Source organism: Ctenopharyngodon idella, chromosome 15 (genome assembly GCF_019924925.1).
Source record: "Ctenopharyngodon idella isolate HZGC_01 chromosome 15, HZGC01, whole genome shotgun sequence".
Taxonomy (NCBI): domain Eukaryota; kingdom Metazoa; phylum Chordata; class Actinopteri; order Cypriniformes; family Xenocyprididae; genus Ctenopharyngodon; species Ctenopharyngodon idella.
The window spans coordinates 17,578,507-17,592,397 of record NC_067234.1 but is presented as its reverse complement, the minus strand read 5'-3'; the positions used below and the strand labels follow the sequence as shown (position 1 = coordinate 17,592,397).

At 36.3% G+C, this 13,891-nt stretch overlaps 1 protein-coding gene across 1 annotated transcript; it reads left to right on the top strand.

The window, feature by feature from the left end:
• Window positions 1-1,807: 1,807 nt before the first annotated feature.
• On the top strand, window positions 1,808-13,461 carry nos2b (nitric oxide synthase 2b, inducible). Its single transcript, XM_051861126.1, has 26 exons — window positions 1,808-1,991; window positions 2,163-2,244; window positions 2,324-2,425; window positions 2,617-2,765; window positions 2,972-3,134; window positions 3,215-3,306; window positions 3,407-3,548; window positions 4,143-4,282; window positions 4,956-5,130; window positions 5,225-5,326; window positions 6,380-6,574; window positions 6,693-6,775; window positions 6,942-7,086; window positions 7,261-7,365; window positions 7,556-7,605; window positions 7,691-7,865; window positions 7,964-8,084; window positions 9,221-9,299; window positions 9,488-9,678; window positions 9,759-9,925; window positions 11,189-11,399; window positions 11,532-11,619; window positions 11,729-11,850; window positions 11,930-12,078; window positions 12,268-12,462; window positions 12,608-13,461. Exons 2-26 carry the CDS (start codon window positions 2,182-2,184, stop codon window positions 12,644-12,646), a joined length of 3,243 nt encoding a protein of 1,080 aa, XP_051717086.1. The 5' UTR covers window positions 1,808-1,991; window positions 2,163-2,181; the 3' UTR covers window positions 12,647-13,461.
• The last annotated feature ends 430 nt before the right edge of the window (window positions 13,462-13,891 follow it).

The following is a 13,891-nucleotide window of genomic DNA, read 5'->3' as shown; positions in this document are numbered from 1 at the left end:
TCATTTTTATTTTGTACATTGTAATTGAAGTTAACTTAATATTGTATTTTGTGTTAATAAATGCATTTGTTACTAATTGTCTATTTAGATTTTTTTATTCACCAAAAATTAGTGTGAGATAACTATTGGCAAACCCTTTCAAAGCAACTGAACAACTTACTAACTATTACTATAGTAACAATTTACTAACTGATCAGTCTGAATTCTGTGAAATTCTGCCCCTTTCTGTTCAGTACTCACTGGTGTGTGTGTGTGTGTGTGTGTGTGTGTGTGTGTGTGTGTGTGTGTGCGCACTTGAATGAGTGAAATGCAGAGAACAAATTCTGAGTATGTGTGATGTATAGCCATACTTCAATATAAAGAAAATCATTTTCATGTTCTCGTGATAAAGCAGGTAATCTTTTTATGAACATTATCATCTGTTCTGTGACACCTGGCTCTGTGAACTGTTCTGTGATTGTAGGTAATGAGGAAGAATTAGAATAACTCATATCAAAGTGTGTATAATATATTATGTAATGTAAGTCATTGTCCAGAATACATTTAATCTCTCCTTCCCAGACAAATAATAACCACTGCTGTAATTCTCAGAAATCATTGACTTTATTGCTAGCGACAAGAAAGCTTGCCTGTAAAAATTCATGTTTATGACAGGTCAAATGTGCCAGGTACCAATAATTTCATACTAAACCATTCTGTTATCATCATAACATCATTTGCTTACAGTCAATGTAAAGTAAAAGTAAAAGTAAATGCAACAGAAAAAAATAGCCTTATGATTTTATTTTTCATTTTCTTAAGGTGACTGCATTATAAAATCAACTATTCTTCGGTATGTTACTGTGTTTAATGTATTTAAAGGTATGTTGATCAAGAAACATGACCTGCACTGCACACTTAGTTGTGAAATCCTGCAACGTGGTTGCGGTGTGTGACTTTTGATAGTTGCTTAAATGGATGGAAACTTTCAAAATTGAACATAGTTAGATCATAGTGTTAATAACAATGACCTCAGCTGTGTGACGGATTGTGTGACTCGAGGTGCAATATATTGTGGCATTGTTCCTTTTAGCAGAGCTGTGCAAAATGAAAGTGATAATAGACTGAGGACGGATGACGGGAATCCACTTAATTGCGCTATGATTATAATGCTTTTGCAGTTAAAACCGGCAGCTTTAATTATAGGAAACAATCAAATAAATATGTGATTTTCTTAGAATGCACACCATGTCTAAATGTAATTTTGAGTTTGATGTTTCACTCACATTGAAGAGCTTTCAAAATGAAAGAAGGAAGATTTTGTATTCCCTGTGTGGAAGTCATGGAAGTCCTATGAGCAGTGTAAAAATAGAAGAGCTGACTGTTTTTTTCCGAATTTCTAAGATACACTTCCTGGAGACACGTTTCTGCAAAAATAAAGACTATACCATATTAGGCAAACATGCATCTTAAAATCTAATTCAAGTTCTACAACTTATGTACAGTAAATACATGAGTGGAATGTAAACTGTAAAAACAAAACATTCACAAATGCAATAATTATGCATTTATTATGAGTTAATTGGAATAAAATCTGTAATGTACAAATATATTCTTATTATTTTGTTCATCCATCCATCCATTCATTGAGAATTTTGTCAAGGAGTAATAATAATCACAGATTTGGCTTTATCAGACCTGTCCTGATAACCTGTCAGGTGTGGTTATGGTTTCTTTTCGATTCATCAGACAGTCAGGGTTTTACCGGCATTGCAGTTTGAAGATTCCAGTGTGGGTGTGAGATTATGACATTTGATAGGAACTGTGGTCAGACTGTAATTGGACTGCTGAAACCGTCCCACCCTCCTCGAGGCACAATAGCACGACCAGCACAACTCTTGACCTGCCCTTGCCAACAGGCTCTCTATGAGTATATAAGCATGTTAAAGTGGGAAAGCCACCATTGCAGACTGAGAAAAGGGCTGCCTCCAGTCCTTGCACCTGGCACGAAGGTAAGAAACTCATGTTGTTCAAGAAATGTCATACAATAACAGATATTTTAATTCATAAAAATAATTTCTATTTTCATTTATGTTTTACAATGTCTATATAGCAATTGTTATATACAATATATTGCTTTAATAATTACAACAACTTCAACATTTCATTAAACTGATGTTCAGTTCAGTATTTCAGGACAATATGGGGAACCAGGCCACTAAAGACAAGAAGAATGTTGTACTCCACCAGGTTAAGCCGAATACGGTGAGCAAAACTTTCACTGACTTGAAATGCAATGTCATAAATGAAATGCAATATTCTTAAGCTCTGTTGGTATGTCCAGCAATGGGAGAACAAGGTAAATCGATGCCCATTTTCCATGCAAGTGAAGAACTACCAGGATGGTTCGTGTCATCAGGATACATTACATCACAGAGCAGTTAAGGTGAGCAGATTTTTGAGCGTGTCCCACTGAGATCATTTAATGACTAGTTCTATTTTTTACTCTATGTATATGTGTAAAGTTTCTCACTGTCTGCTTTTATACAGTCTCGTCTTAAAATAAGTTATATTGGCAGCTGCATGGCATGATGAGTAATACATGATCAATATCAACTTTTCCCCCTTATCTTTCAGAGCCCGATCTGCATGTCTACGGTCTGTGAAGGCTCTATTATGACTCCAAAGGCTATGACACGCTGTCCCTCCTCCACCGTGCCAAGCTCCAATGACCTCCTCATGCAAGCTATTGACTTTATCAATCAGTACTACAAGTCAATTAAAAAGTAAGAAGAACCTTTTATAGACATTGTAAGGTATCCAAATATATACATTTTTGGTAGATCAATATGGGTTTTAAAAGAGTCCCCTCTAATCCTGAATAAGTGGTTAGATTATTGTGTTTTACTATATTTTAATGCCTAAATAAACTTGCTTAATTCTGAAGACTGTAAAGGGTAGACTATATGACTGAATTATATCTGTTATTCAGCTCAAAAATCGAGGAGCACCTGTCTCGTGTGGAGGAAGTCGCTAAAGAAATAGATGCCACTGGGTCATATCAGCTCACCACAAAAGAACTGGAATTTGGGGCTAAGCAAGCTTGGAGAAATGCGCCAAGATGCATTGGCAGAATTCAGTGGGCTAAATTGCAGGTAGTTTCTCTAAAACGTGTATTAAGTGTGCAGTGGTATACTGTAGTTATATTTACATCATGTCACGTTTTCCTGTGCAGCTGTTTGATGCACGTAACTGCAGAACTGCCGAAGATATGTTTCAGATGTTGTGCAGTCATATTGAGTTTGCTACCAATGGAGGCAACCTGAGGTAAACCAAGAATGTGTTATTTGAGATTTTTTTAAAAAAACATCCGTTTGATTGCAAACTTGACGTGATGCTGTCACAGTAAAGATATTTATTTTTACAGGTCTGCCATCACGGTGTTTCCTCAAAGAACTGATGTTCAACATGATTTCCGTGTTTGGAACAGTCAGCTCGTACGATACGCTGGCTACAAGATGGCAGATGGTACAGTAATAGGAGATCCCGCCAGTGTTGACTTCACAGAGGTAGATACCAGTCTATTTTCTTTATAATAGATATTTTGTCTTTTTGGTTAGTTTGTGTATAATAATTTTTTAGTTTATTTATATGCAGTCAAACCAAAAATTATTCAGATATTTTTGATATATTTTTACTAGTGGGTGCAGGACACTATAGTTCATTTATGTAAGTGAGGATAGCGAAATAAAGTAAATATTATACCCAAAAATTCTTCATACAGTGGACTACCAGTAAAACTGGAACCAAAAATCATTGCCATGTTTTGCTTAAGTGTTTTCTGACATAATTAAGATTAATATTTTCTGACACAGTTTAACTATGAGATCTTGTCATATTTTATTACCATTTTTTTAAACTATAATGAATAAACTGTACTAATGAATGAAATGTTCAAGGTGTCTGAATACACTTTGGTTTGACTGTATATATAAATATTTCTCTAAATTGCTCTTGTTTTGTTTTTAAGAGGTCATGTGGTGTGAATACAACCAAATACAATACAAATATTCTTTTGAGTCTTTGATTTAATATGAGGTCATAAAACTTTGTTATAAAAGATTCCTGCATTAATGCTTTGTCAACTACCCATATGTACACAGATGTGCATCCAGCTTGGTTGGACCCCAAAGTACGGTCTATTTGATGTACTTCCACTGGTGTTACAAGCTAATGGAGAGGACCCTCAAGTTTTTGAAATTCCCCAACATTTAATTTTGGAAGTTCACATGGAGCACCCACAGTAAGTGACACCAGCCGGCTGGGAAAACATGCTCGTCGCTAATTGATTGATAAGACTCTAAACTGTTGCGTTACATCACTGTGTATCAGGGCTTCTAGTACAAAGACATTCAGTCTTGTAGCTTGTGTGATTTTGAGTCCCATGTCCCATGAGCTCTTGACTCAGGCGCTCAGATTTCTGAGATGACTTGCATTCCACTTGATTGTGCAGTAAATCTGTTTGCTTCTTGAACAGAAAATTATTCTAGGCTTTTCCTTTTAAGAGCTCGTATTTAAAATCAAACGCTCTTAGGCACTTAAAGATCAGGCTAGAGTGGCAGAGCCATTCAAACCCAAGACAGCCTGTCTCTGTGCCACATTCTTCCATCCAGACCTAACAAATGAGTTTAACCAGTGAGGCCAAAAGTCAAAGCAGACTCACTCTAACACTTCACGCTGGAAAGCAGCTACCTAATTAGTTTAGATAAATACTCTGTGAATTTGCCTGAAGTGCTGGTTGATGGAGCCAACCATGCAGACCTAGAAGTGTTATGGATTTGCATCAGCAAAGTGGTTGAAAAGACTGAAATATTGCATTTAGTGACATGGTCAATGGTCTGTTGGAACTGGTAGCTAAATACATGCCAATGTCTTTGCATGCCAATAAAATTGGATGGTTTCATTCACTTCTTCAGATACGAGTGGTTTAAGGATTTGAAACTCCGATGGTATGCATTGCCTGCGGTGACCAACATGCTGCTGGAGATCGGTGGTCTTGAATTCCCAGCATGTCCTTTTAATGGTTGGTACATGGGCACTGAGATTGGAGTGAGGGACTTCTGTGATACCCAACGCTACAATGTTCTTGAGGTGCTACAATATTTCGTACTGCTTAAAATATTTACAGTAGAGAAGAGAGAGTTTCGAGGATACTGATTTTCTTTCATTTTGTTATGTCCTACAGCGGGTTGGCCGCCGAATGGGCTTGGAGACACAAAAACTGTCCTCGCTATGGAAGGACCAGGCCCTGGTGGCCATCAATGTCGCAGTGATGCATAGTTTTCAGGTAAAATGGACTTACAAAGCAAATAAGTGTAAAACACTTTTGTGAGAGATTGAGGATTTTGTATCAGTATATTAATGTTTTTTTCATGTGAACTATTTTACATGGTGGTGGTTTCGTATTAACTTGTGTGGAAACTTTTTAAAACCCCGTAAACCTGACTATCAGTGGGGCATAAGCAGATCGTACAAAAAAATTTGATTGTATTGAATTTATACAATTTAGCCACCAAATTTGCAGTGCTGTGTAGTAACTGATTACATGTAATCTGGATTACATAATCAGACTACAGTTACTTTTTTATTGATTACATGAAAGTAAATTATTCATAATGCTACTACTACTTTTTTATCTTTTAAATTTTCCTTTCTAAAACAGCATACTGTTTATATGCAGTTCAGAAGCTCTTCCGGGTTCACACACAGACTAATCATGTGCTGATCACTGAAAACTGAAATCGTTTCACTTTTAACAAGTGTTTTCTCAACATTGCAACATTACATATATAATCAACTCCTGACGAACACATTAATTATTATTCTAATTATCACTCACTGAGTCATTTAACCATGTGTCACTGTCTTTGGAAAGTTTTTGTCTTTCAAATACATTAAAATGTGTTGTACATTAAAATATGTGTACATGCAATGTAGGGATTGCCCAAATTTTTTGTCAGCTGAACCTCTTTGACCTAAAGTAGACCTGAAATACCCCCTGTGATTTTAAGTTAATAAGTTAGGATTATCCTATTCAAATCAATGTAATAAACAAGTTAGTTCAGGAGTAATCTAAAAGTCATCAAAAAGTAGTAATGTAAATGGATTACATTAAGAAACTACAATTTTTGTCATGTAATTCGGAGTTGCATAACATTCTAATATATGATTTTTGTATTAAATATTTATTAAAAAACATTCAATGAATATATTTATATTGTCGTAACATTATTCAAATGTATGCACATCATAAAGTTCACTGGAAAATCAATATATGGGTTAAGATGAAATTTGACCTCTTGTTAAAGTTTTTACACCTTTTTGTCTAACTGACATACAGAAAAATAAGGTCACCATTACTGACCATCATACTGCATCAGAGTCCTTCATTCAGCACATGGAGATGGAAGTGCGTCTGCGCGGAGGCTGTCCAGCCGATTGGGTCTGGCTGGTGCCGCCAATGTCTGGATCCCTAACTCCCGTGTTTCACCAGGAAATGCTGAACTACATCCTGTCACCCTTTTTCTACTATCAGGTATCATCCTATTGTGCATTCATCAGAAAATCTGCTTTGCTGTAATATTCTCAAGTCTAGTGGTATGAAGTTTTGGGATGTTCTTGCCTTAATGTGTCACGTGTGTTTCCATCTAAAGCCTGATCCGTGGTTGACACACAAGTGGAAGAACAAGAAGAGAAAAGAGAAGAGGCGCACAATCAGCTTCAAAGGATTGATCAGGTACCACAATATCATATTCACACTTCCTCAACTAGAACAACGCAGCGCTGTTCTCTCAGAAGAGATCTGTCTGCAACAATGTAATAAATATTTGAAAGGTTAGCTGCGAATATTTGGTGAGCAGCCTAGTATAACTAAAAATCTTGTTTTCTTTTCTCTCTTTTAGAGTAGTGCTCTTCTCTCAGACACTCATTAAATCAGTCCTGGCCAAGAGGGTGCGTTGTACCATTCTCTACGCCACAGAAACGGGAAGATCTCAGATTTTTGCTAAGAAACTAAATGCCATGATGAACTGTGCCTTCAGCTCCAAGGTAAGAGGACCATCACCCACTTATCATTCTGCTAAGACTCAAATTGCGCATCTTTACCAACACTTGTGGCACATGTGGCACATATCCCATTCGATAAAAAAGTAAAACTGGACAATTTTGACATTAAGGAGCTGTGTCCTTTTAGTTAACACATACATTATGTTATTTATACAGGTTGTTTGCATGGAGGACTACAACTTCAGTGAACTTGAGAAGGAAAGTCTCGTAATTGTTGTCACCAGCACCTTCGGCAATGGAGACTGTCCAGGAAATGGAGAGGTGTGGATATATTCATGCATACTGTAGTTTAATGAAAGACCGTTATCATCAAAATAATAAATGCAGAATTACAGTATGTCCAAATGAAAAGGTCTTCAAGAAGACGTGATTTGCTTTTGGAATGATTCTTTGTACAATAACCACAAAAGGTGTTTGTTAACTAGAAAATGATTCTTTCTTCTCCTCTCAGAGTTTCAAGAAGCAGCTTCTCAGTCTGAAAAGCCTCAGAAACAAAGTTAGGTCAGTATTTAAAATCCTCTTCATTTATTTTCTCTCCACTCCTGTATAGAATATATTGTTCGAATTGTTTCTTTCCCCCACACAGGTTCTGTGTGTTTGGTCTCGGCTCTCGAATGTACCCAAACTTCTGTGCGTTCGCTCACGCAGTGGACGATAAGTTTGCAGCACTGGGAGCCGTCCGCGTGTCCTCCACAGGAGAGGGAGATGAGTTGAACGGACAGGAGGAAGCTTTCTTAGCCTGGGCTTCCAATGCCTTTAAGGTCTAAATAAAAGAAATATAAATATATAAGTAATAAACATCCACTGTTTTCAATACTTTAATGAACGGTAAAATTAATCATGTTTTCTGTATGTAAAGGATGCCTGCAAGGAGTTTAACATTCAAGGGCAGCTTCCAGGCAATGATGGTCTGACAGATTCCTGGGATCCGCAGAGGCACAGAGTTCAGAATGACAGCTGTACACTTGACCAAATCACAGGTACATTTAATATCATTTTATTTCCTTGAAAAATCACGTCCTTAAAGGGTTAGTTCACCCAAAAATGAAATTTCTGTCATTTATTCCTCACCCTCTTCGGAACACAAATTAAGGTATTTTTGATGAAATCCGATGGCTCAGTGAGGTCCAGAAAGGAACTAAAGACATATTAAAAAACAGTTCATGTGACTACAGTGGTTCAACCTTAATGTTATGAGGTGACGAGAATACTTTTTGTGCGCCAAAAAAAAACAGAGTAATGACTTTATTCAACAATATCTAGTGATGGGTGATTTCAAAACACTGCTTCATGAAGCTTCGAAGCTTTACGAATCTTTTGTTTTGAATCAGTGGTTCAGAGCACTGGCAAAGTCACGTGAACTATTGAAATTTTGAAACACTTACGATGTAACGGAGCCTCATTTACTGAAATCACGTGACTTTGGCAGTTTGATACACGCTCCAAACCACTGATTCAAAACAAAAGATTTGTAAAGCTTCGAAGCTTCATGAAGCAGTGTTTTGAAATCGCCTATCACTAGATATTGTTGAATAAAGTCATTATTTTGTTTTTTTTTAAGCACACAAAAAGTATTCTCGTCGCTTTATAATATTAAGGTTGAACCACTAGTCACATGAACTGATTTATATATGTCTTTAGTAGCTTTCTGGGCATCTGAAAGTGTAAATTATCTTGCGTCAATGCAGGCCTCACTGAGCCATCGGATTTCATCAAAAATATCTTAATTTGTGTTCTGAAGATGAATGAAGGTCTTACAGGTGTGGAACGACATGAGGGGGAGTAATAAATGACATAATTTTCATTTTTGGGTGAACTAACCCTTTAAGGAAAAATTATGGTCAAAGTTTGATGAAAACTGTAGAAGTGATCAAAATGCAAAGCTATATTTGAGAATATTCTTGCCGTTTCTCATTTTTAAAAAAAATCTTGCACAACGATTATAATACAGTGCGATGTTATAAATTATATAGAAATATGGAAATGCTTAGTGACATTTTGAAATTTTAGATTCAGATATGCCATTTAGCAATCATTATAATGAGTATTTATCAATCAGAGATGAGTATTCAAGAGTCATGTTATTATAAGATTATTATTTGGCTTGGATTTACAGCTCTGTCAGATCTCCATTCTAAAACTGTGGTTCCCATGAAGCTGAAGAGAAGGCAGAATCTACAGAGCCCAGAGTCAAGGTTTGCTCTCTTCATGCATCTGTTTTTACTAATAATGATAAATATTTTTACATTTTATTACATTTATTAATATTTATTATATTATTATTCTAAGCTTTTATTTTTTCTGAATGTTAGGTGCCTTGTTGTTTTCTCAGAAAACAATATTTTAACAGTATTTTTTTTTTTTTTTTTTAATGTGATCTCAGTCGTTCTACAATATTGTTAGAGCTGGAGATGGATGGGAACACTGAGACATTAAACTTTGCCCCTGGAGACCATGTGGGGATTTTCCCAGGGAACTCACCTGAATTAGTAGCTGGCATCCTAAAGCACCTGCCCAACGCCCCGCCGATCAACCAGAGCCTTCACTTAGAATTCCTCAGTGATTCCTACCCTGGTACTGAACCATCTAACCTAATTACATAATGGAAGTCTACACATAATAACATAATGATACCTAATAATGTTGTCTTGCAGATGGTGACAGGTGGCAGAGAGATGAACGAATACCACCGTGTCCTCTTGCCCAAGCTCTTACCTACTATCTTGATGTCACCAGCCCACCCTCACAAAGCCTCCTTCGCAAACTCTCAAAGATGGCATGGCAGGAAGATCACAAACAGCGCCTGTTGGCACTAGCAACTGTAAGTCTTTGTTTTTTGACAGTAGCGGATCTTTCAGAACTAAGGATGAGAATTGCACAGAATTTAACAATTTGTTAACTTTGAGAATCTTTTAGTAACTTTAGGGGATAAATATAAAGGAAAGAAATGCATTTCCCATTGCCAAATGATGATGTATTTTTAATCATATATATATATATATATATATATATATATATATATATATATATATACATAAAAGGTTAAAAAGAACAGCATTTATTCAAAATATAAATCTTTTCTAACAATATAAATCTTTACTATCACTTTTTATCAGTTTAACACATCTGTGCTGAATAAAAGTATTAATTTCTTTCAAAAAAAATGACTGACCCCAAACTTTTGAACGGTCGTGTATATTGTTACAAAAGATTTCTATTTTAAACAAATGCTGATATTTTTTAACTTTTTATTCATCAAAGAATCCTGAAAAAGTATCACAGGTTATAAAATAATATTAAGCAGCACAACTGTTTCCAACATTGATAATAAATCAGTATATTATAATGATTTCTGAAGGATCATGTGACACTGAAGACTGGAGTAATGATGCTGAAAATTCAGCTTTGATCACAGGAATAAATTATATTTTAAAGTATATTAAAATAGAAAACCATCATTTTAAATTGTAATAATATTTCACAATATTATTGTTTTTTCTGTATTTATTATGAAATAAATGCAGCCTTAATGAGCATAAGAAACTTCCTTCAAAAACATTAAAAATAGTAATGTTTCCAAACTTTTGACCGGTAGTGTATGTATATATTTAATTCTTATAAAAGGAATATTTACACAGACTTTTCTCAGTCATAGAATGAACTGACTCATCAGAATCATTCATTGTGATTCCTGAATGAATGATTCTAAAAGCTTTGAGAAACGTTTGCGTTGTATGTTTTGAGTAAAACGAACCTGGTTCCAGGAATCGGACTATACTGGTTGCGCTGTATGTTTTTGATTCACTAAAAAACAACCGACTCATTTGAATAATTCGTTAAAGCTTCGGACTATACTGGTCATGCTTTATATGTTTGATTCACTAAAAAAATGAACCTACTCATTTTAATTATTAATGCAGGAATCGAACCACACTGGTTCTGTTGAGTGTTTTTGTTTTGCTAAAAAGAACCTACTAGTCAAAAAAGTAGTGAATATGCTAAAAGTGTTATTGATAATAAAAGGCTGTACATTTAGTATGTGTTCATGAAGTAGTTTATTAGCTAAATACATACTCTGCTACAGGACCTCCAGGTTTACACAACATGGAAGGAGTTCCACAAACCCACCTTCCTTGAGCTGCTAGAGGAGTTTTCCTCTCTGGAACTTTCTGCAGCCTTTCTCCTCAGCCAGCTGCCTCTGCTGAAGCCACGGCTCTACTCCATCAGCTCCTCCCCAGACCTCCACCCTCAGGAGATCCACCTCACTGTGGCAGTGGTCAGCTATCACACACAGGGTAGAGCAAACCATATTATTCCCAAAGACACTGTGATCATTTATTAGTTGATACCTGAACACTGGAACTTTCTACCTGACGTAAACTTCTAGAATCATTGAAGAAATGTATCTTTTGTTCTGCTCTGTTTAGAGGGAAAAGGTCAGTTGCATTTTGGTCTCTGTAGTACCTGGCTCAATTCCATCAAAGAAGGAGACACGGTGCCATGTTTCCTCCATAGGTATCCTTCATTTCACATTCTCAAGATGTTCCTGACAGAGAAATGCAATGCAAGATTTTTGTTTTTGATCATAAATAACTAACTTGTTCATTTTTTGCAACAATTCCAGATCTGACGGGTTCCACCTTCCATCCGACCCTAGCGCTCCCTGTATACTTGTGGGAGTCGGGAGTGGCATTGCTCCCTTCCGTGGCTTTTGGCAACAGCGATTCCATGACAAGAAAAAAACAGGTATTAAATTTTAGCCCTTAAAGTCATTTCAAACTGTTCACTGAAATGGGCTTGCCTCAAGTTGTGTTATTTCTCCCAGGTCTGAAAGGGAATCCGATGACACTTGTGTTCGGCTGTCGTGATTCAGACACTGATCATCTTTACAAAGAAGAGACTCTGGACATGAGAGATGATGGCACTCTAAGCAGTATCATGACAGCTTACTCTAGGCAGCCTGGACAACCCAAGGTAAACTCAGCTGTAGTAATATCTATAAATATATATATATATATGTGAATAAAATGTAAAAAATATGAATAATTACTTCTAGTCTTATCTAAAAATGATTCTAAATGGCTGTTAACACTCTCTGGAGGTCACCGAGTCATTGCTTGTAGACATTCTTACTATGCATTTGTTTTTGGACTGTTGGTCCAGGTTTACGTCCAAGATATCTTGCGAGAGCAAATGAAGGATGAGGTCTTCAAGGTCCTGCACCATAATTCAGGACATCTGTACATCTGTGGAGGCATGAGCATGGCCCATGATGTGGCCGCCACTATCCAGGAAATCTTAGTCAGCCGGCTGGGAATCACTCTTACTCAGGCTGAGGAATATCTGTCAAGGCTCAAGGTGAACCTTCAGCATATTGACACACTTTATAGCTGCTTTAGATGATATCTTACAGCATTTATGTTCCTATGAAATGGTGAACTGTTTACAGTCTGTAATGATATACCGAATGGTCAATAATTTTAGTTATGCTTTTTGCTCACAGAATGAAAAGCGGTACCATGAGGACATCTTCGGATCCTAGTGGATCGAGATCAATTAACCATCTTGATCTTTTCGCTATCCAAAAAGGGGGAAAATTTAATATTCTTATTTATACAGTATTCATACAGCTTCTAAAATAATGCCAAAACCTCTCTTACCTAAGAGGACAGAATCTGTCACATAAATCACAAATATACACCGCAATGAAACTCCACCCAGCAGCAGCTATTTATTAAATTGCCATCATCAGTAACTTATGGAATGTACAGCTCTAATGATAAAGAACATTTTATGTCCTGCTTGTAAATAAACAGTGTTTTTATTGTTTAAAATGTATGTATTTTTGGGAAGGTTGACCTGCACTTTGTTATATATAGAGTAGTGCTTTTTATGGCTAACTAATTGCAGGAGAAATTCTTTTGAAGCAATCAGTAGTTGCCATGCTCAAGGACACGACAGGAATCACCTCTATCTGTGGACTTCAAAAGTCACAAGAACATCTGACCTTTTGAACAAAAAGTTGACATTATTTAATTAATGACCTACAAATTGTGCAACATACTAAAAAAAACAGAAAGGTTTATTTTTCTTGGCTTTAACTTTCTGTTTATGTCTGTGCTTAACTTTGAATGCCACATTTTCAGATCTTTTAGATCGTACTACACTATATGTTCTCTCAGTTTACATGCCAAACCATGAGGCTACATTCAGTTCAGTGTTTATACTCTCATGTGGCTTATACTTTTCTTATGTAATTACCTCTCATAGTGTTATTTATAAGTGTTATATAAATCTGTAAATGGATGTTTTTGGTAAATACTGCATTTTATAATAAAGCCTTGGTACTATCAAAAATACGGTACATGTCGTTTTTTAGGGGTTCGAGCACGAAGTGCTGAAACCCTGTTGTAATTGTAAGGATTTTTATTATTTTTCTTCTTCCCTAAAACTGATCGGGCAGCCCGAGCCTTAAGGCCGAGAGACTTGAAACTTTGTCAGATGGTAGTTGTCTTGCTCGCTACTCAGATACCCGGACTCGTCCAAATTGGCCAATAGGTGGCGCTACAGTGATCAAAATTTGAAAATCGCTTATAACTCCTAGACCATTGGAATCCTTGGCTCAAGATGGACAAAATGTATATCTCTGATTTCATTTCCGCCTGGAAAAATATTTCGCCATTTTGAATTTTATCCAAAACCTACTTTTGCGAACTAGTCCTAGGTTTTTCACCGGATCGCAACCAAACCAGTGCAGAAATGTTCTCTGGAGTCTGAATATCAATAA